This window comes from Calypte anna, chromosome 7 (genome assembly GCF_003957555.1).
Source record: "Calypte anna isolate BGI_N300 chromosome 7, bCalAnn1_v1.p, whole genome shotgun sequence".
Taxonomy (NCBI): domain Eukaryota; kingdom Metazoa; phylum Chordata; class Aves; order Apodiformes; family Trochilidae; genus Calypte; species Calypte anna.
In genome coordinates, this window is record NC_044253.1 from 21,582,675 (window position 1) to 21,610,103 (window position 27,429).

Genomic DNA, 27,429 nt, shown 5'->3' on the forward strand with positions numbered 1-27,429 from the left:
TGAGTTCTTCACATGTTAATTATATTGGAAAAGCCTTCTAGGATGTACTTGCACAAGGTCTTACAGATATCCACAAACCAAATTTGTATAAATGTCCTCTTTGCAGACATAGTTATAGGCGCTTTAGAAGCCTTCTTGTGTTTCACTATACTCGGACACTTTCATTCAGTTTTTGAAAACCCTTCTTTCTATACACAGATGGATGTTATAAGCCCAAGGAGGCTATAAGCAGTTTTTGAAGGGTATGTGTTTACAGGGAGAATGCCAAGATGAATATGTTTATGGAAATACCAAGAGATATTAAGCACGTGTGTGTGTTGGACACAAGAGTGTGTGCATGTGTGTGTTCACAATATATGGCAACAGGAAGATTTTTCCAAATCTGCGTGGAGCCATGCAGCACTCTTTCTGCTTCCTTATAGTGCTCCTGCATCTGGATTTGAGCTATATAGTATAGAGCCTGTAGAATTTACAGAGTATTTGATGCAGAATGTCATACATGTAGATAAATTTTAACAGATGCTTTGTAAAATTACAGTTCTTAACAAGGTATCTAGCAAAATTTTTCATTTTTAAAATGAAAGATAGATTCAAATTACATATTGCAGATACATTTCCAGCTTCCCGCTATGGTTGAGTGCTACTGCTCTGTGGTACTAATTTTTTTTTACCATGCCACAGTTTATTCTTAATGTCACAGGCTATGGACAGATTTCCCTTTCTGGATTTAGTTGTGCCTGCAGAAAAAGTTAATTGACAGCCTATCCTGACTGTTTTACACCCGTATCTCCCCTCAGATCTACTAATTTGGCGCTCCCTGACCTGCTCTTGTCAGAATAAGTTGGGGTAACTCAAGCATTTCAGCTTATTTTTGCTAGCCTTGCTCACTGTCCCTAGTCTGATGTGGGGGAATTGGTATGAGCAGCTCTGCCAGAAGATCTGAGGGGGCAGCAGTCTCCAACAGACCAGTCATCAGGCTCAGCATTCACAGATCACAGACACAAGTGAGGCCCAAATCTAAAGGATTCACCCACTCAGTACACCAAGTCTGGTGAAACGGAGGGACAGAAAGATCAGAATAACAATAGGGTGATGTGGCAGTTACAGAGTTGGACAGTAGGACATGATGATTGTGCTAATTTCGTCTGGAGCTTAGAATACCTCAGAAGAGATAAGATTTTCAGCAATGAATTAAAAAAATCAGAATTGTAGCTTGAATTTTGTTAAATTTTTCTTGATAAAAAGCAAAATAAGCAGAGACTGAGGTTCTGAAATTGTATGTTGGCAAACCAGTTGTGGAAACTTAGTTCCTCTAAGTTGATGAGCTCCTTGATGCAGTCCCAGCTGAGCAGTAGTGTGGGCCGTTCCTGGTTTACTTGGTAGGTCGTGTTTACTCCTGCATACAGTGTATTGATTGGATCTTCCATAATACTCATTTACATGTTAAAGTTTTCCTGATTAGTAACAAACATTCTCTTCTGCATTAGGGATGAAGGGTGACCTAGAGCTCCTAGTGCCCAGGACATCTTAAATGATGCTAGTAACAAATGGCAGTTCATTGCTTGAAATATCCTTAAAAGTTCCAGAATCTACAAGTACTATTTAGAAATCATATACAGCAAGAGAGGTCACTGTCACAGGCATCTTTAGGCAGCTGGTCTTCTTTTAAAAAGACTCAGCTCCACTGTAAACTGCAATCAAGATCGTCTAGGGACAGCTTCCAGCATTCAGTAGCTGTTCAGAAGCTGTCAGCAAGTTCAGCAGCAAATGAGGTTCTAAACCAGTTGCTTCCACAGTTTCTGTCATTCCCTGGGACTGAATTGAGCTGAGTTTCAGGATTGTGTTTCTGGGCGGGGAAGGATTTCAAAGACTCTTTTAATGTCCTTGCAGAAGCTAGTACCCAGTGAACTGGAAGCAAGAGGTCATTTTAGGAGGGAGGGGAAAGGAGCCTCCAGAGTGTGGTGAATTACACATTGGTGAAGTGCTGTGGTGCAGGTGTGCTGGCCAGGGCTGCCCACCTTCAGTCACATCTATGCTAGGTGCTTGGGTTCAGCTCTCTTAAGGTTGTGTACTTCTGCTCTGAGAGATACATACAACTTAAAACCTGGCCTTTTGTGTTTCAGCTGTAAAGAATACAAAAATCTGAATTCCTTTTTCGCTATTATTATGGGACTGAGTAATGTTGCTGTGAGCCGTCTCTCGTTAACATGGGAGGTAAGTTGTAGCTAAAATCCAATTCCAAGAAGTTTGGCTGGGATTTGTGCTTTCAGTTAGCAAAAACATGACTTGGGCCTTCATTGTTACAAAATTAGATCTACTACTTCAATTCCTGAGGATAAGCTAAGGCTGACAATTTTCATTAGCATGGCAGTATATCCATAGATGTGTTCAACTCATAAGCAGTTAACAAGGGTGACAATAGCAGCTTCTATTGGTGGGCTAAACTGCCCAACAGGATGAGCAAGTCAGCCAGTAAACCTCTTATGTCAGCCCATCCTGTGTTTGACTTTATTGTCCAGTTAGTGAGATCATTCCATAGATACCTCTCTAAAATCTATCCTCTGTTTATGCATATTGTTTTCTGATCTCCAGATGGACTCTGTTGCCCTATTAAAATGTGGGTTTGTCCTAACTAGCTCTGGTTTTCTCTCTGACATGCATTCCCCTTCTTACTATTAGTTTGGTGTTCATTCTCAGAGTTTCCTTTTTCTGTGGGTTTGCACTTTCGTATGTGAGTGTATAAAAAGGGTGCAGCGTCCAGCAGGGTGAAGTAGGAAGCACACGTAGCCACTAAGAACAAAATGTTTGTCAAAAGCAGTGCAGATTTTAATGTGCATGTAATTTGTTCATTAGAAATCCAAAATAGTTGCATGACTGAGGTAGTCAATGTAACTGAGACCAGAATCTGAACACCTCTAAAAAAGTACTCTGAAAGAGGAGATCAGACTAACACAATTGAGAAGACACCAGCCCAGTTTTTGAAGGTACATATTGCAAGTGGCGTATGCAGTCAGTGCTGAAGGCAAAGATTTGCATATCAGATTCTCAAAATAATGACCCTTAATTTATGGCTACTGTGGCTCAGGAGAGCTGAGACTGTACATGAGTATATGTATATACTAAATCCAACAATAGGCACAGGGTCTGAGATGAGGAGCACAGATCATTTGTAGGTGTTGGTATGAACTTGAGTTCAGGGAAATGCTATCACACTCTGATTCTGTAGGGCAATCAGTTTATCAAGAGAACCTCTGCAGCTTGATTTTTAGCAGAATATACTTTAAAACAAACCTGATTTTTGCTATATTATCGTGCATTTAGATTGGTTGCATGCACAAATTAGGTATTTGCAGGTGCAAATGTCCAATTATACCACTTATTTCACAAATGCCTAATCTGTATGCATATGCAAACTAGGCACACAGTTGTTGACACACATCATTAAAAATTAGGCCCTTGCTGTGGCACAGTGTAAATATCTTGCTAGGGTACACACTCCAAATGTAGAAAGTATTGCAAAAAATAATTTCTGCACTATGAAGTCTCTATTAATTTTTAATGTTACTCGTTTCCAGTAGTAGTCTGGTGTACTCAGCAAATACAGAGAATTTCCTTCTTAAACCTAGAAAGCTGGCATATTCTGAGTGTTCATAAAACAGTACTGTGATTTCTGAAACTAATTCATAATTTTTCTTATAGCCTTCTTAGTAGATTTTAAAAATATTTATAACATAAAATAAGGGGGAAAAATATTTAGTAAAGACCACCTCATCCCGCTCACTGCATGATCAGCTGACTGTGATTTATTTGTGTAGGTATTGTGGACTCAAAAACCATTCATTAATTTATACCCCAGCAAGCAATAGAGGCACTTGGCTGCTGGGCATGTCAAGAATTCAGGCAATAGTTTGTGATATATCAGCATGAACAAACACAAAGCCTCCTGGAAATGCCCAGGCTTGGATTTCAATGTTCCAAGGGTGGTTCATTGTAGGTATGACTAATTAAGCTGAGCTACCCCTATGCAAGCTGTGTGTAAATTATATTTTCATGTAAGCTGTACTCAGGAATATCCTGAAACCCTTGACTTGAATTTTCACTTACATTCTGAATTCAGTGATTGTGATGTGAGCTGAACAAAAATCTGATCTAAACATCCCAAAGGAGTAAATTCAAGTTGGGGTTTAATTCAGGAACCAGGTTTCATGGCTGGTCTTGTCTCTATTTATACTCTCGTTGCTAGGAAACATGTTATATTTTAGATTAGCACATTGTTAGAAATATCTGGCAAAAAGAGCACTTTCCTGACTTAGAGCATTGTAGAAAGAACTAGCATTTACAGTAAAATTACCACACAAATTGGATTTAATTAAGCTTTGCTATTTTTGTTTTTATTAACAGAAACTTCCAAGCAAGTTCAAGAAGATCTATGCAGAGTTTGAAAGCCTAATGGTGAATAGCAATAGATCCCTTATTCTATGCACAATCTGAGCTAATTCAGTTTCTGAGTAACTGATTTGAATCCTTTGATTCAGAACATTTTATATGTCCTTGTTTGACTTTAAGAAGTTTATGGTCCCATTTTAGAGCTGCTAAAACAAGTATGTATGACTAATAAATTATACTCTTAGGAACCTGCTCTGTGAGTGTGGTGCTTATGTACCACTCAAAGTTAATCTGGGAACTCAGAAAAGCTTTATTGCATGTTTTCTGATAGTACATATGGGAAATTATATTTTCTAACCTGGATTTTCCAGGCAATACATTTCAGTGTTACAACATACGCAGAGATGAATCTGCAAATGCAAGGAGGGAGGAAAGATGAGTTTTTTCTATCTATGAAAGGGGTTTTTGTACTTGCATCTTACCTTGCTGTTGTGCATGAAAACTTTTTGTGTTTAGCAGCTGCATTCTCATCATGTAAGGTATATGGGAGAGTGATGAAAGATGTCTTAGTTTGCAGATGCACTCTTAAAGCCACAGGAGAAAAGAATGGGTTTAATAAAATGCCATGCCATCTAACTGAATGCATACAGTGTCTCAATCCATATAATAATACTTATTAGTAATTATTTGATTTCTCTTTTTTTCTTAAGGATCCATCAAGAAACCATAGGGCCTACAGACTAACTGTAGCTAAATTGGACCCTCCAGTAATTCCTTTCATGCCACTACTTATAAAAGGTAAGCTTGGATGTTTCCAGAATTATTAACTTGAAAGCTGTTTGTCAAATATTTGAAGAATAAGAGTAGCAGCAAGAAAAAGCAAAAATCGATCCCAGGGTGAGGTATGATCTTTTTCTGTTATAAAAAGCACGACACAGAGACAAGAAAAACTGCTTTAGTACATCTGAATGCCATACCTCAATTTTACTAGTTTCAAAAATGCTGCAAATTAAAACCTAAATGTTTTACTTTTATAGCTGGTTTGATTTTTGTAAGAGATAGATAAAATGTCCTGCTGTTCAGTATGGCTGTGATTCACTAATGGGCTTTTATGTGGCTTTTGTTTCTGTACAGACATGACGTTTACTCATGAAGGAAACAAGACATTCACTGATAACCTAGTAAACTTTGAAAAAATGGTATGTATGACATGTTTGAAATGAAAATTTTAAAAGATCTCCCTGTTCATCTCTTCAAGAGTAAACTGCTCAACAATGACTTTCAGGGCTAGAAAAAGTGAAGGCAGGACCCAGAGATGGCAAAATTGTCTGCATTGTGCACAGTGTCTGGGACCTCTGAGTTTCTGAAAAACCTCACAGAGGTGGAGAAGCAACTGCTCACTGATCCATGCACAGCCAAAATGTTTCCTAGGAGAGACAGCAGCAGTGACAGGAAGCAGAGCTGTTAAGAGACAATTTTTAACAGCCAGTTTGGGACCAAGCTGTGATTTTATCCGCAGATCCTTCAAACAGGATTGAACTGCCTCAGGCTGGGATAGTAGTGCATTGCTCCTCAGAGAATGAAAGAAGATTTAACACAGAATGTGTGCATCATCTTGGTTTTTACTTCCCTTTAACAAGTGCAAGATTTCTGTAACTTGATTGCTTTCATACTAGAAAGGGGGATCAGTGATAGATTAGATTATGCTTTAATTTGTTTTAAATTCTGCACCCAAGTTCTCATAATTCGAACAGCATTGTCAAAAGCTGCAGTCAGGCAAATTAACATGGCAGAAATCTCAACTGCAACTGAAGTTGGAAAGCTGTTTTCTTGGTTGCTAAGGCTGTGTTCTTAATGTCACTCATGACACCTACACCTGAGAATTGGAAAAGTCACCAGAACCATTCCATGGTTATTTCCACTGCAATGTTGGGAAGCTTGTCTTACTAACTGAGAACAGATACTATGGAAGGAAGAGAGGAGGACTTTCAGCTCTTTAGGCCTAAACTTCAAAGAAAAGTGATCATCACCCTGAATGAATTCTTCTCTTAGATTTCAATCTCTGCCATAGGATGAAATTGCCTCTCTACTAAGCTGAGACATTTTGTGGGTAAATGGTAGTGCTAATGCCTGAATAAGTGCCTGACCTCACTTTGCAATAATGATAGTCTGTAATTGCATACAAAGGCTGTGTTGCCTTCTCCTGACAAAGGTCTTGATCTTTCTACCTGCAGAAATGGACTTTTTCTTGTATTGCTTGTTCTAATTAGATAAATAAATATATGTGTTTTAGTGTAGATATAAAATATTTTGGGGAACACGAAGGGATTTCAGACTTGGCTAGAGCACCTCCAAACCAGGAGAGATGGCAGCTGCTATAACCATGACTGTGGCTGGCTCCAGGTTCACCACCTCATGTGGCAAACACACATCCTGAGCCAGAAGGGCAGGTACATCTGCAACCCTCAGAGGTGTATGCCTGAGGCTCTTCATTATACCTGGTTATGTGTAAGAGCCATTCCAGAAGGCAGGACCTCTCCTGTGAGAACTTGCCCATAGATAAAAATTCAAGCTGGGCTTGTCATTTAGAAATGGTTCTGCACCACTCTCTTCCACAGTTTGGCACTCCCAAGGCCAAGAGTGAATCTTGTAGCAGGTTAAACTGATCTGTACCTAGCTTGCTGCAGGTCTACCCTTTTCACCCTAGTCTGCACATTGCCTTATCTTCAGAAATATCTCCAGAACATAGATTTATTAGTAGCACCCAAAAGTTTTGAATAAAATTTTATATTGCAAGAATGTTCTTTTCAAAGAACAAAGATCAGTAATCTGATCTTTGAGCATTTCCTAGGGGTGGGGGTGGGGGAGTAGGGGGCAGGTGAAAACCAATGATGTATTTTTGCTGCTATATATTTTTCAAAGAGTCAATGTAATGTCTCATGTTGCTCCACATAACAGAAAGGGAAATGTTCTCCCTTCTCAGTATTTTATACCTTTCTTCAGTTAGTGCTCCACCTAAAAGCTCACTCTGTTCTTTCTCCAGGCCTTACTACAAGTATATGTCTTGTGATTTTATTGTTCTTCACTGGCTATTCTGCATGCCTATACAGTGTTTTTACTGCTGCTTACTTACTTCTTACCTATCATTCTTCAAAGCAGCACGTATTCAGATTCCACCCACATAATTCATTCAAATTCTAATGTGGACCTGGCAGTTTTAGCCTTTTGCATGTGTCATCAGGTCAAGCAAAAAGAAAACCCTACTGTTAAACCTCAGTTGCTACCGCCTACTTGTGCTAAGCTTAATATCCACACATAATTGCCAGATATTAACTAGTGAAGACAAGACCACTCAGACAGATAATACTCAGATAAATTCAGCTCTCTTTTACGTAAGTATAAACTCAAGGTAAAGCTGTGATGTTATTCTGCCATTTTCAGGAGAAAAATCAGAAATCAGATTTCCTCACAGGAATCATGTCCTGCTATTTGGTTTTTCTGCCTGTTTGTTCTGCATCATGTTCTGTCACAAGCAGATGGAGATACCTCTGATTATTGCTGTGAGCTAACTACTCTTACTTGATCTAAAACATCTTTATTCTTTGAAAAATTATTTCCCTTGATCCATCCTAAGTTAGATGCTTGCTGAAGCTTATGAATAAAGATATCTGGGTAGTTGCCACTGGTAGGGCCATTTGCCACCAGAGGAGGTGGGTCCCTCCATCTCTACTCTAAGCACAGTGATGAAACTGAGAACAGCCTCTGGCATCATGTCTGCATTCTCACCACAGAGCTCTGATCCCGACAGCTGATGTGCTGCTGACAACTTTATTCCTGTAACTGGCAGCCAAAAGTAGAAGTTTGATCTAGAGGCATCGCTTCAGCTGAAACAGCTTCCTTTAAATCTTTAACGTTTTCTTTTGTTTCTGTTATTTATATTAAATTATGCATCTTAAAACATGCAGGAGCTGTCAGACAGTGTCTGAGCCAGGAGCTCCCTGACTGCCAGAAACAGCAAGGCCTGGTTTCCTAATCGTTTGTGCTTCATGGCTGCTTGAGCTCAGCTCAGAGCTTTCCTCGTGGCTGGGGCATGTGTGGTTTCTTCATGGCTGGGGAATTCTGTGTCAATAGGCTTCTGTCATAACATCGGAACTCGCACTACAGCCTGTTCCCTGAAGGAGACAGGAGAACAGGGTGTTTACACAATCTCTCTCTTGTCCACAGCCATCTATTTTCACAGAAAACTGGTAAGAGCTTTCTTATGTTTGAAAACTCTGGGATTTTTTTTCAAGTTTAACAAAATTATCTAGAAGAAGGGAAAAACAGACAGATAGTATTAAACCCCATTAGCCTAGGGTGTTTTTTTAGCAAGTTAAGCTAAAGAGAAAAGGGACTGAGTCAATTTTTTTCCTGCTATAAATGGGCCTATTCAGATGGCAGAACTGTGGTATTGGCGTTAGAGGAGGGAACATTACTCTGCAAAACATTGCTGAGCTGTACCTGCTGCTGCTTTGAAACTGCCTGTTCCTTCTTTCCCTTTCCTATCTCTTGATCCCTATGGATGTCTCTTGAAGGAGACTGTGAGGAGTGGAAGGGCAGACACAGCTTAGCTAGGGGAGAGAATACCATGTGTGCTAGAGCTGCAGCTATGTGTAAAGAGGCAAGTTGGTAACCAGACCCATTTGGCTTGTACAAGCTGTAGGCAAACACAATATTGAATGTGTCGGAAATAGGTATATACTTTGTATTTGCAGTATATTTGTGCTCTTCACTGCATCCTTTCTTGCATAAAGCAAGGAGAGTGATGGCTGAAACAAGCCTTTGGCCTTCCAATACAGCCTGGAACATATTATTTATACTTTTGTCAATAAGTAGACAGAATAACTACATTACTTGTAGTGTAACTTTTCACTAAAAGGGTTTATCCTCACTATCAAAGAAGACTTGGTTTTAGAGAAGTATTGAAGGTCTTTTACTTACCTCAGTGTAAGAAGCTGATGGAGACAAGGTATTAGCTGTTTCCACTCGGATGTGCCTTTTAGGTTGGCATATATTCCATGACCTGGTGTGGTAAAAGTCACCTGCATCTTTTCTCCATTAGTGAGTTGACAGTAGATGTTATTTATGCATCTGTGTAAAAACTAAGACATATTTGACATAAAGGAACAAGGAATTAATAGGCTTGTAAAGTTTTTAAAATGCTGTAGTTACAGTTTGGCAGGTTGAGGACATTTTGAAAGATGCAGGTAGGTGAAAGATACAAAGACGTCAGTAGATGGCAAGCACCATTAATTTATGATCTGTTTGTCTTTTGGGTACATTAATGAGTGTCTTTTCAGGTGAAGGAGAGCCCCCAAATCTGTCAGTGGTATTAGTTCCTATGATGTGTATGATTTAGCAGATAAGGGAACCTACAACCTGCAGTGCAGTACATGGCAACACAAAATTCAGGTGACACTGAACTCATAGCTATGTATTTTGCAAAAGTTTAAAAGCCCTTTCCTGTAATAATTTTGTTTTGCCAGGGAAAAAAAGAGAGAGGAAAGAGAGGGAAGTGCTGAGCATGACTCTTCTTCAGGCCAGGCAGTATTTCATACTCCTGACCACTTACTGATTTGCACCTGTTAAATCAGCTGCACAATCCTGCACCCTGACTGCAAGTACAGAATTTTGTATTGAGAGAGAGAGGGAAGACACAATTATTTGGGAATTATGTCAGTGCCATTTCTTGAATCATCAGACAGCCTGAACAAAGATCACTTTCCATGGCACCATCTCCATGTAGTACTTACTCTCCAGCATGTCTTAGAAATGGCAGCTATAGAGGGAGCAGAAGTCATGAGAGAGCTCTGAAGGTGCTGACCTGCCATGGCAGCACAAGACAGTGCCATGATGCTGGCCACCAATGTTACTCTTTGTCAAGCCTCTTCACCCTTCAGGTGTGAAATGAGGATTAGAAACTCTGCACATATTGGTTTTCGGGTTTTATGGAGATGAACAAAAGAGAATTCACACTCTGATCCTTATGCAAAAAAAAAGGCAAACATTCTTTCATTTTTGGAACATAAAGATTATGCAAAAAGTGTGTGACTAAAGCCCTTAGTAGTTTTCTATGGCATATATGAATATTTATAACTTTTAGAAACCTGGGTTTGGAATGGATTAGAAGATAATATGCTGGCCTGCTGCCACTGTTGCAGACTGTGTAAAACTTGAAAGGGTATTGTTGTGTATATATAGCATGCTGGTAGTAACAGTTGCTTGTTATATTATGCAGTTGGTTCTGTTTCAGAAAGATACAAATTTAGGTTTGTGTGGCTTTTTGATAATGGTCTTTCTTAGCACAGTGAGTAAACAGAGGTTAATTTTTGCAGGCATTAACTAGAGGTAATCCTCTATTCGAAGAAAAATTGTAAAGTGCTGGCAATTAAACTTCCATTTGAACATTTTCTCTGTACACATTTTCAGTTTTCTTGAATCAAAAGAAGACAATCCAATTTATCTACAAGATTCAGGAAGCGAAACTCACTTTTGCTTCATACGCTGTTTTTCTGCATAATGTGCACCTCCAAAGAGGAGATCTTTTGAGTTTACATTAGACAATACAACAGCAGCATGACTTTCAAAAAAAGCCATGTGAAAGGAGCTCTTCAAGGACACACAATATTTCAGAATCTCCCTATGTGGTTGCCATTCTGCCTTCTGGCCCCAGTTGCTCCACTTACTCTGCCTTAACACCCTCTTTCTCTGCCTTAACACCCACTTCCTCATTCCTTTGTGTTTCATCATTGCCAAGATACTTCTGAATGCACAGCTTGAATGAAAGTATCGTGAGCAGTAGGCAAAGAGAACCTCCTTAAAATGAAGCCAGTCAGATAAATGAAGGAAGCCAGGCAGTTCATTCTGACCAAAAAGTCAGATGAGTTCCTTGCCACTTAAGTTTTCCTTGCTTGTAGCAGCCCACATAGTAAGAAATTTGGAAACAGTGAATTTTTTAAAAAAGCTTTTACTACACACATGATTTTTTACAGTACTAGACAGTATTACAGTGCTGATTCTGAGTTCCATACTTTTTTCCAGAACAAATTTCCCCAAAAACAAAAAAATTATTTCATAGAACACACTTTTTTTACATAAATCTGCTTTCACCTAAGAAGCTTAATACTAAACCAAACACTGAGCCTACAATATAGCTCCAGTCCATCTAGAAAGCACACTAGCTTTATTCATAAAAATGAAGGGTCCTTACTAAAGTCTCCCCTGTAGTTAGATGCTCTTGAAACAGGGTGACTGGTCCAGTTCAGCTTAATAGTCTCTCCTTGAAATAGTTGTTTTGAGGAAGTACTTTTTGAAACAGAATAAACTGAAATAGCAGCAACGTGTCACAGAGACAAATGTGAACCCTTAATGCTCTGCAACACACATGCTTACATGTTCATGTTGTTTTAATTTGATTTGGTTAGACTTGAAGAACCAACACTGTAATATGCAGTGGATTTTGTCACAATCCAGTATTATAACGGGTGCTTATTTCTGAGTATTTAAGATGTTCCAATGAAGTCAGCGGGTTCTATTCACTTGCTTTATGGTAAGCACATGTGAGAATGTTCACAATATTTTAGAAAATCTGCCTAGTAGTAGTGGCTTAAAGATATACAAAAACCAGTATAGCATAAAAATGATTCTTACTTGAAATCTTATTGAAATCTTACTTGAAATACTTATTTTCCACATGTGAATGCATACAACGTTAGGCACAATATAACCAGACCCATATACAAATTCTCTAGATTCCCTGGGAATTTGTATTTTAGATTTTAAATATTTTAGATCTGTTTCATGATATATAATTTAATTTGATTATACATTGTGGAATTCACAAAAATGTAATACATCCTGTATCAATAGTGTTTCTAATGCTGACCACCAGCCATACCCATTTTTGTATGCTTGACAGTGCCTGAAAAGGTTTAAGATAATTTATTATGTTTGTAAGGAATGTTTTACATTGGTGATCCCCACTTCAAGAATGGCAAAATTCACAAAGGTGATTTATTTATAACATAATTTTCATCTAAGGTTATAGTTGTGTGTGAATTTTTAGGAGCATATACCCAAGGTTTTACTGTTTGCTAATCAGAAATGTATTATTCCATTGTGTGGGGGGTTATGACGAGCTTGTTAACCTCACACAAAATTTCAAGAAGATGTGAAGCAGCCTGGTGAGAGTGTGCTGTGTTAAAACAGGCTGTGTTGTAATTGTTGAACCGTGTTACAGTGCTGGAACAAACGTCAGCCTTCAGTAGGAATAGAATTTCCCTCTGCTTTTTCATAATCTAAGCAAAAGAAACTGAAACAAATATTGTCCGTACAAGAGTGATTGAATCAAAGTGTCTAGATATGTTATGGTACAGTTAATTCTGGCCATGCACTGGTGGGTGTGTTACCTGGGTGGTGCTAATCACACAAGCCAGCAGTCCAGAACAAGTTCAGAAATGTTTTTATGACTTATCTTTGTCTCTGTTCTTTAAGATTACTATAAAATATCAGCCAATTTATCACAGCAAAAATGTGGGTTTTAATATTTTCTTACCTAAGTGGGTGAAATTATGGCTCACTCACTGAACAGCAAGCACAGCCAAGAACTGAAGTAACTTCTGCTTTTTTTGTGAAAGACCAGTAGAAATGTTCACCTGAAGTTAGTCCACTTCTCATGTAGGGTCAGATGCACTTGGCCTAGCAGTAACAGGCTTGTTTGATGAAAGTTGCCTACAGGACCACAGCTCTCATGGTGTCTTTCTCACCTGTGAATTGAGCATACTTCCAGAGGGAATCAGCAAACAGGGGCCCTCACATTCTCGTTTTACACTGTCATTTTCCAGGAGGGCTGCATTTGAAATTAAAACACATATGAAAGGAGAAAGCTCTTTAATTGCTGAGCATGTTCAAGAAATGGTCTAGCTGTCAGGAGCTGATAGTCTTAAAATTAAAATGTATACATACTCCAAGGTGTTCTACATGATAGTCCTTTTGCTTTTTTAATCTGGAAAGGTGGTATCAAAGAAATGCACATTGGAGGGACTGATTTTCATCATCCAGGCAAGGGAAAGTGTTCTCTGAGTACATGTAAATTATACTCACGCTCATTTAAGGCCTGTGTAAATGCAAATCACACCCTACATGTGAGGGTAATAGCATTAAAATTATATTTTCATTCATATGACTGCTTTTATTGGCATGTATCTTCACACTCAGGCACAGTTAGGTGCTTCGTTTAAATGATGATGAAATACATCTGATTCTCTGTTCTCTGATTGCATCCCATCTTTTCTTTCCAGCGTATGATTGCCAACACTGTCAGGACGGTGAAATTCTGCCGAAGCCAATCTTTCAGTAAGTGTATTACAACATCTGCACAGTCAGCATTATTATCAGCTACAGTAATTGCAACTAATTCTGTGTATACCAGAATTTAAAAGCCTGGGTTCCTGTGATTCTTCCGTGTTTGGAACCCTCGATGTTTCACAGGGTGTAATGTCCTTCAGGAAACTGTAATAAGCCCCTTCTTCATCTCTTCCAAGAATGTGAAGGAGCTAAGTATCTGTGAGGTCTGTACACATCTGTCAGATTTAGACAGTGGGATCAGAAGTGGTGTAAATGAAGCTAGCAGACAGCCAAACACTGATAGATGCAAGGTACTTGGTTGGATAAACCCTGTTTTTGTAGGAAACCAAGCCGGAAACACGACGCTTATAAATGGCATAACTGCATAGCATGATGAACTTAAAACCTGTTTGTCAGTATAATTACCAGAATTTACATGAGGCCAGGGAAGATGACAGAGCTGTACAGTCAAACAGGCTTGCTCTGTGGGTTGCATCCTGTCTCAGTGCACTGCTAGTCCCAGTCCCCACTAACACAGCATTTCCTCAACACTTTATTCATTTTATTTATTCATTTTGCCTCTTTCTCAAAGAAGAGAATTAATAGTATAAAACAACATTTTTTCATAAAAATAGTTTATTTCCACTTGGATCAAAGCTTAGCTCTTAGAAGATCAAGTTAAGCAAGTTTTTTTGTTTCCTCCCACCATCAAGGTTTTTATGGCTATGTATCTTTTAATTTTAATATATGAAGGACTCGTGAGACATCCTCATATAAGCTATTTAGAAATGGATTTTCACTATACATGATACAAAAAAATTTCAGTATAGAGCTGTACCATGTCCAGGTCCTATGCTTTATATAAATAGTGGAGGTTTCAGTATTCTTTTTAGAGAAGTTTCAGTTACCTTGCCCAGATTTCATCAGTACAATGCTGTTCTGTAAATAGTGTAAACAGGTAGTAATTTTTGAGGCCTGAAAGGGGCAGCTCCTAAACAATACAGTGTTACAAATATTTAATACTGAGCTAGAAACAGGAATATTCCATGAAAGGAGGCATAAATCAATTCTATTGTTTTGAATCTTTGCGAAGGCTACTGGTTCAAAAGCAGATGGACAACTTTATACCATACAAGTGAGCTGTATAATTTATAGCTGTTGACTGGTAAGGTGATGTATAAAACTGTAACCAAGGGCCATCACAAAGGGCCATAAGTTTAAGTAAATGTAGCCACAGATATCTGAGAGAAAAAGTTAAATCATGGTGATAGTAACCTGAAAGACTATCAGATAGGCAGGAAAGGTTTCAAAGAGAGAGATTTCTAAATATTTTCTTCTGAACTCACCAGGATCTGGTGTTTCCTGTGACAGCTTTTAAAGAGTTATGCATTCTGTTCAGGCATTTGTTCATTTAAGTGTATCAATCCTACATCATTTCTCTTTCACCAGATCCCGATGCAGCCCTGACTAATAAGAACCATCAGGATGTTCGGAGCTATGTGCGGCAATTAAATGTGATTGACAACCAGAGAACTTTATCACAGATGTCTCACCGGCTAGAGCCGCGTCGAGCATAAACATTTGAAGCAATGATGAGAAATGATCTTTTATCCTGTCAAGGTCACTTGTTAAGAACTTCACTTTCTCTGCTACTGCACTGCCACTACAAAAATAAGCAAAAACATATTCTGAGGTCTTAGGCAATGCACAATGTACCAGCCTGGGAGAGAACTTTGGCTGAGGAAGCATTTATGCACTGTAGCTGAACAGGTGGCCGTGTTGTGAACTGCTAATTCATCTTAATGTGTAATAAGTACTTTCTCAAATAGATAAAAAATGGCAGAAGATAAAATGGATTAGTGAAAAATGCACAAAAAGCTTATAACAATTCTAAGGGAGATAGTGTTATTCTCTCTAACTAAAAATCTGTATTTTATGATTTATTCTCCAGGTCAGGACCAAAATCGATCATCTGATCATTAGTTTAGCTTGCCTAGCTAGTGTTGACCTCAGTAGGAGAAGCATGTAAGCATCTGATGAAAGAATGTAAATTCAGGAGGCATCTAAGGTATAGTTTCATTCAAAGATGACTTAACAGTATTTTGATTTTAAATACAACAGCTACTAAGAAAAATTTCTAATCTTAATCATACCACCTATTATTGCAAGTAGTGTGGCTGTTTCAGAAAACTGACAGGACTGAGAATATGTTGAATGATAAATAGGTTAATCTGTGTTTACATTTTAGTTCTTTTTTTAAACTACCAATCAGGTTTTTACAAAATTCCATTATGGTAGTAAGGCTGTCAAAATCAATAGCAAAAAAGTAGCAAAGGACTGGATCAAAAAGAGCACAATATGCACAAACAGTTTTCAAGAGAATAATTTTCTGGATATTAAAACAATAAACTTCAGCTATAATTTATTGTGGCTGGTTAACACATATTTTCTGATGTTAAGCATTTACAAATATCTTAATTTTCAGCCAACTGTTTTGCACTTTCAATAGACTGTAAATATTAATTCATTACTCTTCTAGAATATTTATTTATGTAATAGCTATTGTGCCAAAATAATTCAGTTTTATTTATTTTGTTTAGCATGTTATGGAACTGCAGCTTTTGTCTTTATACTTTGTGTGCATTTTATGCGTAGGAATTGTGTGATGTATGTTTTCTGTAAATAACACACAGTACCTTATTAAATGTAATTGCTGGAAAGGTTTAGTCACTGGCCTTATTTGCACTTTTAGCTCGCTTCATTCCTGCATAAATACCAATGCTCTTAATTGGCTGATACAGCAAACTTCGCTTGTCATTTGCTGGGCCTCAAACCCACAGTCAGCCCATGTCTGCTGTGATAGGGATGACCAATTTAAAGCCAGACAGAACCATCCCTACCACAGGAGATGACAGCCTTGCAGTGATGTAATACTGTGCTTTTATTAGCTGATTTGTTTAGCATTTCTAAGAGTTTGTCTGTACCCTCCCATATACAGACAAAAAACATTTCAATTGGAAAGGTTTATATGAAGAAGGGATGTAGTCTTAATTTTAGATGTCTGACTGATTTGTCTTGCTTGGTCACTAATGTGAGCACTGCAAATTTCTTGGATAGGATTTTACCTCAGGTTTGCTAACTCCAGTTGAGACTTTGGCTAATGTGGCACTTGAGAGGCCTTTGGCTTCCTTCACCTCAGGGAGGTAAACCATGAGAGAAGTGGTGATCTGGCACGTACCCTTCCCATTTCCAAGATAATTTGTACTGGCCTGAATACTGCACAGGATGGCTGTACAACTGCAGGGCAAGCACTGATGATGTATGCCAAGTCTGTGCCAAGGGAATGATGATGTTTGCATGTCAGAAGTCTTTCCTATTGCTCTGCTCTGTGAAGCTGGATGTCATAAAACTCATTAAGCCTGAAATTAGGAGATGCAACTATTATTTCAGAATTAAGCTTCTATGATGACCTCATTGGTATAGTCTACAATTTCACCTCAGACACAGTGTATACTTTTCTTGTTGTTGACCAGGACTGTCTGGAGTCACTGTACACATAAAGATTTTAATTTTTTATCTGTAAAGATAACTACACCCTTTTAGTCAAAACAAAAATTCTGTAAAAGCTGAGAGTCACCAGGGAAATGCTGACACATAGAACCAGTATCTGCTCGGTACCTGCATTCTGAAAGGAAAGAATTACACAGTTAAGAAATATTCTTCAGCATGACGAAATAATTTATTTTAACTTTGCTGTCTGACTAGAAGTTCATGATGACTCAGAGGAAAATCAGCTAATAACATAGAGACAAATTTGTCTCTTATAATTTCAAGTGAGAAATATTTCTATTTCTACTGCTTTATGAATATACTTCATATGGCTTTTTCAGATAGAGAATTTACCAAAAGTAAAGTATGCAGTAGAATAAACTACAGGGACAAAATTAATTCAAAGGACGTTTTTATCTTTGTGACTTCATGATTTTATTTGTTCCAGATTTGTTCCTATTCTTTATTTCTGTGTTAACTGGTTTATAAAGCTTCCAAGTTTCAGCTTGGCTCTGCACACAGACTGATTTTTCATCTGTTTAGTATGTTTTTATCACTTTGGTTTATTCTTTTATTCCTTAAACCTCTAACTTGTTTTACTTACTTGTTGCCAGTCTCTATTATGTACATGTATCCCAGTGATACAAACAGAGGTTTTATGGCACCTGGATATTAACAAATGAATGCATTCTACCTACTCAGTGAAATCCGTATCTGGCATTTTTTAATTTTCCAATAAAGGGTGCTGTATAAATAACAAGTGTTTCTATCTCTGTATCTAAATCATTCAAGAGGCTCAGATAGTTGCTATGGTGCTACCTTCTGGCTCTGGGATCCACACTGGACTTCTCTCCCTCTCTGTGTTGACTTTACAACAGAAAGGAAGCTGTCAATGTGTTATTACTCTGGCTGTATGAAGTCTCAGAGACTGTTGCAACAGTGTGAGGAATGAACAGGAACTCAGGAAACATTGAAATGTCAAAATGCCCCTACTGTCTTCACCCTGTGCTTGCAGCTGCGAGTCACAGCTTCGTCCTGCTTCAGTGGAGGGAAGCCCCTTCCTTGCTGCTGACTCTCAGGGCTGCTCTGTCAGCCCAGGCTCTGATGCTGTACCAGTGCAGCCAAGCAAAAGAGGCTCAGGTGGCTTCCAGCCTTGCAGCTCTTGTGGTCTGTGCTGCTTTACTTGTAGCAGTTGGCCTCACTTTGGCCAGTGCCCCCCAGTACTGCATGAGGGTGCCCAGCTGTTATTTCAGGGAGGGCATGAGCCAGGGACCATTAGCAGTAGAAAGCATGGACAAGCCTGTCAGTCCTGTCTCCAGGCCCTTCATGCAGTCCTCCAGTGGGATGTGGGGTGCTTCGAGCCTCTATTACCCCAGCTTGTATGAACAGCATAGGCACTGCATGCAGCACAGCCCCCTCCTTATTGCAGCACTGCACTCAGGAAAAATATTCACCTGGTTGTATCCAAGGGTCACAGGCTGTACCAAGCCAACACAGCTGGGCCATGCTACTTGGCCTCAGGCCCCTGTGCTCTGTTGTTCACTGGCAGAGTCATAGCTGTAGCTTTCAGATGCAAGGTGGCAGGGATGCAGCTTCCCAAACAGCTGCTGCTGGGGACCAGTGAGAATGTGGACCCCATGAAGCTGGGATGTTGACACTTGGGCATTTTGGAAGAACTTCCACTGTGGACATAACTTTTTGCTGAAGAAACATCACAGAGTGCAGGCACCTCTAGTGAGGACTACAGAGCCACAGGGTACAGCTCTCTCTTTCCAGGTCACATTTTGCTGTTGTTACTTTATTAAGATTTGCTGGTTTTATCAAGGATTAGACCCAGTGCTGGCCATTGCTAGACAGATCCAGGGACCAAAGGTTAAATCTCAGAAGGCTGAACCCAACATACCAGGAGTCTATAACTGTTTGGTAAAGGAAGGATCCAAAATATTTTCCTCTGACATCTTGTTCAAACCAAATCAGCTGCAAAGACATGATAGTGCCAGATAAAAGATTTCAAATGCATTTGCAGGACTCTGCAAATGGAGGGTTTGGGTTTTTTGCTCCTAAGGAAAATGTTGTGAAGGGGCACACAGCTTCTGCAGACCAGGTACAAAAAGGGAAACAGACACACACACACAAAAAAAATCTCCTTTCAAAAAGACACAGGCAAAACAGCCTTTTAAGTACAAGAAGTTTAAATACAATTTTAAAATCTTACAAAATAAGTTAGGGAGAAATCAAAAGGTTTAACCTGCAGGGGTACCAAAAGAGATAATGAATTTTACTTAAAAAAAAAAAAAAATTAACAAAATGTAAAGGCAGAAAATTATAAGTCTAAATTGTTAACATAGCTTCTTACAGCTTCTTAGTAAGGTCAGCTGCATAATATACAGTACCTTGACCTCTTCCAGCAATTTTTAAACACCACGCAGCTTAAATAGACTACTTCTGAATTCAGAGGTATTTCTTCTGGGAGCTCTGAATGCAAATCAAGCAGTAATAGTGGGAGAAAATTAAAAGATGTTCTATTCTCATTTCATTTTTTGTACTGATAGAAAGGAAAGCAGCATAGAGAGTGATATAGCAAAGTGAACCTCTAACTTGAATAGCTTTTCTTTCACCGTTAATCTGAAATGCATTACACCCTGCCTTTTCAAATAATCATAATGTTCTTTACTGTACTCTGCATTAAAGTTTACCAGGCTCAAGCAGCAGCTGTCACCAGAGGTCAAGGTATTAGCAATCAAAGAAAATAATGACCAGATTAAAAATTTATCATTAAAATTACTAAACCAGAAACTTTTACAGCAGCTTATATTCATCACCTTGAGCACAAACACCAAGTGGAACACTGCCTCCAGGGCTGTAGCTGTGCCCAGGAAAGCCCCACCACCCTCAGACATCTCCCCAAGCAGTGCTGTGGGGCTGGCTGTCCCGCAGGCCAGCACTGCTGGCCTCGGTGGCAGGAGGGGACCCTCACCCTTCTGCCCCTCTTGGGAATGGGCACTGCCCCACCAAACCAGCTCCTGCAGGACAGGGAGCTCTGCAACACAGCTGGTGGCTAAAACCTGATCTCCAGCTTCTCAGCGTGGTGAAAGGCTGTGGTCAGTGTGCCACAGGAGCACCCAGGGCACATCCTCCATCTGCTTACCTGCATGGCATCCAACAACATGTAAGACTGGCACCTCCTGCATCCCCCCCATGCATTGCTCTAGCAATAAAATGTGTCTCTCACACAGCACCTACCTAAGGAAATAACTTGTAAATTCACAAAGGAAAGTAATCCTGGTGGTTTATGAGTCAAGTGGTGGGGGACTACTGTAAAAAAGAAGATTCTTACCAATCAAAGGGCAAAAAGGAGCATGTACAGCTACAAAACCCAGCATTTACATCTGAATGCCGAAAGGTATTTCACAAAGGGTTCAGTTTTAATAGGTCTAGCACTCAAAGGTAATTCCTGAATTCAGAATAAACTCAGAAAACTACATGAAAATGCATAAAGAATGCATAATTACTGACAGAAATTGGAATATTTTTCTTGGAAACTCCGTGTAATAAAAACGTGACACATGGGGGTACTGGTAAGAGACTGACCTTAATTTCCTGGCCCTAATCCATTTGGGTCAGAGTGACAAAAAGCAAAGACTTTGTCACATGGCAGGGGTCAGCCACTTTTGTTTAATTTTCTTCCTCTTTTTGCTTTCAAATGCAAATAAAGCACATTACCAATGAAAATAACGATTGTAAATGAATACCTCAATTAAAGGAAATTTACATAAAGATATGTAGGATAGAGGTGACGGTTGATACTCCAACATCCTAACAGACAATAATCCATTTCTTAATCAACTTCTGTCAATAATCATAAGCTTTCTGCTCTCCATGGTTTCCTCATTATAACACCACCTCTTGTGTTTTTAAATAGTTCTTTCTTCAGATGCTGTCCGCGCCAGCAAGTGAATCCGCTCGCTGTATTTGCCGACTCTTTGTGGTTTTTCACAGGTGTACATTATTTCTGCGCAGGAATACTGTCGGCAGCATTGTGGATGTTCTCAGATAACAGAGAGCCAGTGTTGCCTTGGGTTTTCTTTAGATGTCCTCATTCTCTGCAGGACTGACCCTTGAGGGCTGCGCTACTGGCAGGTTGCTGCCTAGCATCTGTTTGAAATCTAACATTTCCTTCCATTTGTTATTCCTGCCCTAATGTTTCTCCTGTTCCAGTTGTCTGCTGTGTAATGCCTTTGTGCTGCTCCTGATCAGCTAGTGCTGTTGCCAGAAACTATTCAGAGGTTTGCACAACCAGTCCTTGTTAATAGTGTGCTGGTGTTTGGCAGGGTTGACCACCTTTTTTTGGAAACATGGTCAAAGGCGCTAGGATGGTACAGCTAAACAGATTTATCTAGAATAAGGGCTTTTTGGAAGCAGCCTAATATCATAGACATTCTTGTTTAGTCTTATTTAGTCTCTAAACCCAAAAAGAAGATGTGATCTTTGACAGATTTGTTTCTAATTAATGTACTCTAGATTAAAGAAGTAGCACAAATCTAAGACACTACTACTACAGTACATCATGAAGCTAATATTTCCTTGTTAGTTCAAACTGACTCTGCATCAATGGTGGCCAAAGTTTTCATGGGTCCGGCAGCTGCCTTTACTTTCCAAGAAAGGTTTATCTAACTTAATTAGTTATCTAACTAACTAACTTGTTAGATAATAACCAATTTTAATAAAGAAAAGAGCATATAATGCTTTAAATCAGCTGTTGAATGGTCTGTGTTGTTATCTTCCCTTGGTGGTCTTCAGAAGAATCGTGCCTGCCTCTCTCCAGACTTCCTACGACCAAGCAACCTATTGGGAAAAAATTATGAAGGAAATGAAGAGACTGTTGCTCCAGTGGAGCTCACAGTAGTGCAGATTAGAAAACCCAAATGAGCACAGCAAAAATAAATTCAGTACAGCTTTAAAACAAAGAAAACAGTGTTAAGCCATATTACATTTTAAAGAAAAAAAAATGTGCCAAAATTAGAACAGCAAATTAAGTCTATTGGACCACAAAATTTAATATAAGAAGGGGTATGAGCTATATATGTAATTAAAAGTATGTAATGAAATGGTAACTGAGCAGAGTACTTGTGAGTGGATTACAGCTGAGTATAATGATTGGCTAAAAACTGTGGTGCCAGTAAAAGATAAGGAAACCATTCTTGTAAAACAATCAAGAAATGTATTTCTTGTTAATATTTTGCCATCTCGTTGCTATCTCATTGTTAATTATATTGACATTTTGTAGAAGTTATATGTATTTTTATACTACACACAAACCCGATCAAAAGACAAACAGTGTACAAGCTGTAGCCTGCCAGTTCTGAAAACCATTATGCACAAAGCAGTTACATGATCCACATGTAATAGACTGGTTGCACACAAGCCTTCTCTGCCACATGAATGCCTGTATTTTCTGATTCCAGTCTGTAGTTAACAATTCTGTGCTTAACAATTTTATAATTATGTAATAAGTAATATTTTATAATAACATCATCATGAATTTATGTTAAATATACCATATAGGTTCTTTCACGAATCCCTTGTTTTTCGTTCTAACACAAAAAAAACAAAACCAAACCCAAAAACTTCAGATGAGAAAATAACAGCAGAGAAGAACACCATTTGTGTTGAGTCAAAGAGATGTATGATGATTAGTACAGGCTCTATCTTAATTTCCCATGAAACTACCCACAGCACACCAAAGACTGGGCTGCTGGATCTAACAGGATCCCCATGCCTGGTTGTGCAGGCATGGGGGCTGCACATAACATCAGGCATCAGGCGATGCCAAATCCAAAGGCAGTTCCTTAAATTTTCCACTTTCCATCTCTCAGAGAGACTAATTGCAGTTTATTTGACTAGCAGTAGCACGCAAGTTCTGTTTCGGTCATGAAACCAACCCTGCTAGTTATGTTTTGGGGTGTAGATGCAGAGGTGTGTGATTGCAGCATATCTGGATATATCTGCATGAGTTTCAGTCTGGACACTCCAAACAAAAATAACAATGCAGAGAGGGTTTTTAGGAGACCCAGTCGTGCACAGCTTCCATATCACCAATCCGATGGTACAGATGTCATAAAATTATTGCTACCATACTGTTACTGCTACTATTGCTCCAATTAGCTAGATTAACACTAGCATAGTGCTAGTGGTACAGGGTCCACTGGGGATGTCTAAGTGTGCATAAGGTTTCCCCCTAGCATGTCCTTGCCATGACCATCACCATGTTTTCTGAACATTTTTTTAAGCTAAAAACACAGGCAATCCATAGTAGCCAGAGTAGAAGTGCTTCAAAGAAACCTCAGCGCTAAGCTTGAGCTGTACTCTGAGCCAGTCTTGAAGGAGAATTGAAAAATACAGAGCAGGTGTCCACCTCCAAACTATCTGAGTCTAGAGTCTAGAGTTTCTAGAGTTTCTAAGACGGCACAAACCATTACTACTGCCAAAAAAGCACTTCCAGGCTCTGTCCCCACTCAGCTGCTCATACCAGCCCTCGCTCCCCTCCCGCCTTTGCTCTGGCACGAGTCTTTGTGCAATTGCCTGATGACCTGCATTCAGGTCTGGGTGAAAACTCAGTGACTGCTTTTCCCTGCTGTGGCATTGCCTCTGCAGCTCAGCTCACCCTGCAGCCCCACACAAACCACTGGCAGGAGGCAGGGTGGGCACTGTGGCGGCAGCAAGAACAGGGCCAGTCAGGCAGAGGAGGGGTGTGACTGCTGCTTTTGGCAGGCAGGATGATTTAAACCACCTGAATATGAAACTGTATTTTCCATGTTCAAAGGCAGTGAGACGTCATTGCACGCCCAGTGTGGCAATGAGATGTAAAGAGACAATTCATATGAATCCTTTCAACTCTAAAATTGAATTAAAAGTTGCTAGGGCGGCCTTTATCCTTTGCCAATTGTCATGGCTTCAAAAAACTTTTGTTAGCTTTTAAATATTTTCTTTTTATGCCTGTTTCATATAAATTGAAGAAGACTGAGATTAGGATTGAGATCTCCAGTGATAATTTAAGAGTTTGAATTTGCTGCTGAAAAAACGGGGAGCAACCATACCTTCATGTGTAGGCTCCTTGTTTTATATGGAATTGTGACCACTCAAGAAACTGATTACTCTGGTTTCTGATCTTTTCTAGCTAATTTTTTAGCTTTCATGAAAATGGAAAAAAAAACTTGAGAAGACTGAAAGCCTCATTAGTGAAAGGGCAGATAGAATACCAACCTCCAATTGCACACATTAAACCTTGTTGTAGTAATTCCAGCTTCACAAATGTACTACTGGGGTTGGACTGTCCTGCTGCAGGCTCCTTCACTTTCGCTCTTGTTTTCTAACAGAGCAAGTGCAATTATGTGCTTTAACAGTGGCATGTTAACACACTGCCTGATGCAGACTCTGCAATCCTACTCTTGGAATAGGAAATATTAACCACCCCCTCATTTCTCATGCACCACTGGAAGAGTTTATTTCTTTCTGTAACCAGAGCCTAGTCAGACATGATAAATGCCAGTTCTGCATATGCACAGCCCTGGACAAAATGCCTGACCAAGGCACCCTGGGCAACAGACCTCTGAATGGAAGTGTTCTCCTCTCTGGAGCAAATGCCGATGAATGGAGTGATTTAACATTTAAGTAGACTTTTAAATCATCTGACTAACTGGCAATTGCCTCAGACAGGAAGAATAAACAGGTTAGTCACAGCATTTAAGAGACCAAGTAGGTGGCACCTCTCCTCCTACCTCTCCTCCTCCAGAGTGTGAGTTTCGTGTGATTTGCATTTGATATTTGTCCTTTCTTTTAAAATGTGGCACCTTTTATTGACTTGGAAATTCTCTCCCGTGGGGGTGGTAAGACACTGGAAAAGGTTGTCCAGGGAAGTTGTGGATGCCCCATGGCTGGAAGTGTTCAAGGCCAGCTTGGATGGGGTGTGGGAGCAACCTGATCAAGTGGGAGGTGTCCCCTGGCCATGGCAGAGGGGTTGGGACTAGGTGATCATTAAGGTCCCTTCCCACCAAAACTATTCTATGACTTTGTGTGGAGACTTCTCCAGGCTCACCAACAGATCAGTTCATAATAAAGCAGAAGCTGTTGCAGATCAGAAAGTGCCTGAAAGTGCTGTATCCAAGGGAAGCCAGGGGCTGCTGACACCCTTCACAGCATGTCTGGACAATGCTGAAGCATTCAGGTGGGTAGAAGGGGGTCACCAGCACTTGCTTGTGTACTTTCTTAGCATCTTCCCATACTTTTTGCACCTATTGCTTAATATCTTGCTGAACTTTACTCTGGTTATTTATTATAACTCAGTGAAATACTATGCTTCAGTTTTTGCCGAGAAATGCACACTTTACTCCACTGTTTTCAACTTTCACAAAGCAACTTTGAAGCAACTTTGGGACTATTCCTTGTCCCAGAATATTATACCTTGGGGAAAAGCCTCTGATGCTCATGAAATGATTGTAATAATCAGTAGTGTGTTCTTCCATGATTCACCTCAATACCATACATCTTGTGATCTACAATTAATGTATATGATTCAATGTGATGCTGTGCACCTTTTCATGATTCATTGTGGTATGCAGGTGATTTTATATGGGATATCTACACATAAATACAGCAATAGTCAAATATGAGAGACAAGAAGCTCCACTGACAGCAAAACCACTCTATCCAGGTACCAGCAGGTGGGCCAGGGAGGGCAGTGCAAGGCGCATGATACTGATGCAAAAAATGTACTGTCACAGCCATGTGATATGTTTGCGTCAGCAGAAAAATTGTTTGCCCCCACACCTTTTGAGTCACTTCCTTTAAGCATGGCAACGTATTTTCAAATTGCAGAAAGTTTTCTGCAGCACCAGATTACCTCGAAGCCATTAAAATACTTGGATAAGGAAAGGTCCATGTGGCTTCAGAGGGTGGAGGTAGGCTGTATCTCCATTTTCTTCCTGACCTGGGGTGATCATCCTAAGAGCAGTGTGGGAATATGGACATGGGATGGGGGGATGTGCACTTTCCAGTGAAGTTTTCTTCCTCCACATCCCTTAAAGTCTGGTTATAGCAGCAGAACCTTTTCCCTTCCCACTCACAGGGACCTCCAGACCCTCTCACACACCCACAGCAATTTGGCAATCCCAGGTGACAGCCAGCATTTAAAAGATGCAGCTGCTTGTGGGAATACCATCCTAGCTCTGGTGGGATGAAGCAGATTTTGAAAAACTACCATCACCCGGCCATTTGGGAAATAATTTTTGATAAATTTAGCTATGTGGTCTGCAATTAGAGCAGCAACCCTGGAACTTATGGGCTGCACCTCTGAACCAAGAACACCCCAGCTGACAGGTTTGCTCGATCCAGAAGGCTCTTCCGTAATTTGGTGTGGTTAACCCTGCCGCAGCTGGATGCCGTTCCCTTCGGCCAGCCCAAGCTGTCTGGGGAGCCGATGCTCCATCCACCCATGCAGCTCGCCTCAGGCCAGCCCCACCATGGTGGCCAGCGTTCTGGGCGAGGGGTGCGCAAGCTAGGGAGGGCTCCCTTTTTCATTAACGCATCAGGGACGAGGTCTGCAGGCGCACGGCCCACGGTGCCCACCGCCTCACGCACCCTGGGCCGGGTCGGAGGTGCTGGCGGGGGGGCTGGGGCTCCCCTGAGGCGGCGGCCTCGCCTCCCCCGCGGGGCTCGGCGCTGAGCGCGGGGTGGCGCCGCTGCGAGGCGGCGCGGGGGCGGCGGCGGCTCCGGCTCCCCGGCACCAACCGGAAGCTCAGGGGACGGATCGGGAGACGCGGTCGTGCCGGTTCCAGCCTCCCTCGGCGGCTCCGGGATCGGCGCCGCTCGGGTCCCGTCAGCCCGGAGTCCCTCGGGAAAGGTATGGAGGACCAGGAATGGCGGGGGGCAGCGCTGGGGGTCGGGGGTGGCGCGGCCGGTGCGCGTTTCCCTGGGCGGAGGGAGGCGGCGGACAGGCGGCGGGGCGCAGCGTGGCGCGGCTGGAGAAGCGTGGCCGGGTGGTGGGTGTCCCCGCCGGCTTTGACGTTTCCCACCCGCTGAAGCAACTTTGAAAGCCCTTGGACGGGAGGCGCA

At 40.5% G+C, this 27,429-nt stretch overlaps 2 protein-coding genes across 3 annotated transcripts in view; both read left to right on the plus strand.

The window, feature by feature from the left end:
• RAPGEF4 (Rap guanine nucleotide exchange factor 4) overlaps positions 1-16,302 on the plus strand; it is a 146,876-nt gene extending 130,574 nt beyond the window's left edge. Inside the window, exons 26-31 of the mRNA XM_030454028.1 lie at positions 2,124-2,214; positions 4,402-4,452; positions 5,097-5,184; positions 5,521-5,585; positions 13,725-13,779; positions 15,220-16,302. Of these exons, the coding sequence (XP_030309888.1) occupies positions 2,124-2,214; positions 4,402-4,452; positions 5,097-5,184; positions 5,521-5,585; positions 13,725-13,779; positions 15,220-15,347 (478 nt within the window). The 3' untranslated portion in view covers positions 15,348-16,302. The remainder of the gene's footprint in view (positions 1-2,123; positions 2,215-4,401; positions 4,453-5,096; positions 5,185-5,520; positions 5,586-13,724; positions 13,780-15,219) is intronic.
• Positions 16,303-27,044: 10,742 nt separating this feature from the next.
• The window catches only part of MAP3K20 (mitogen-activated protein kinase kinase kinase 20), an 88,631-nt gene continuing 88,246 nt past the window's right edge, over positions 27,045-27,429 (plus strand). Inside the window, exon 1 of one of the 2 annotated variants that reach the window (XM_030454731.1) lies at positions 27,045-27,217. The gene's annotated coding sequence lies outside the window, so the exon portion shown is untranslated. The remainder of the gene's footprint in view (positions 27,218-27,429) is intronic. The other variant, XM_030454736.1, reaches the window with a different exon arrangement.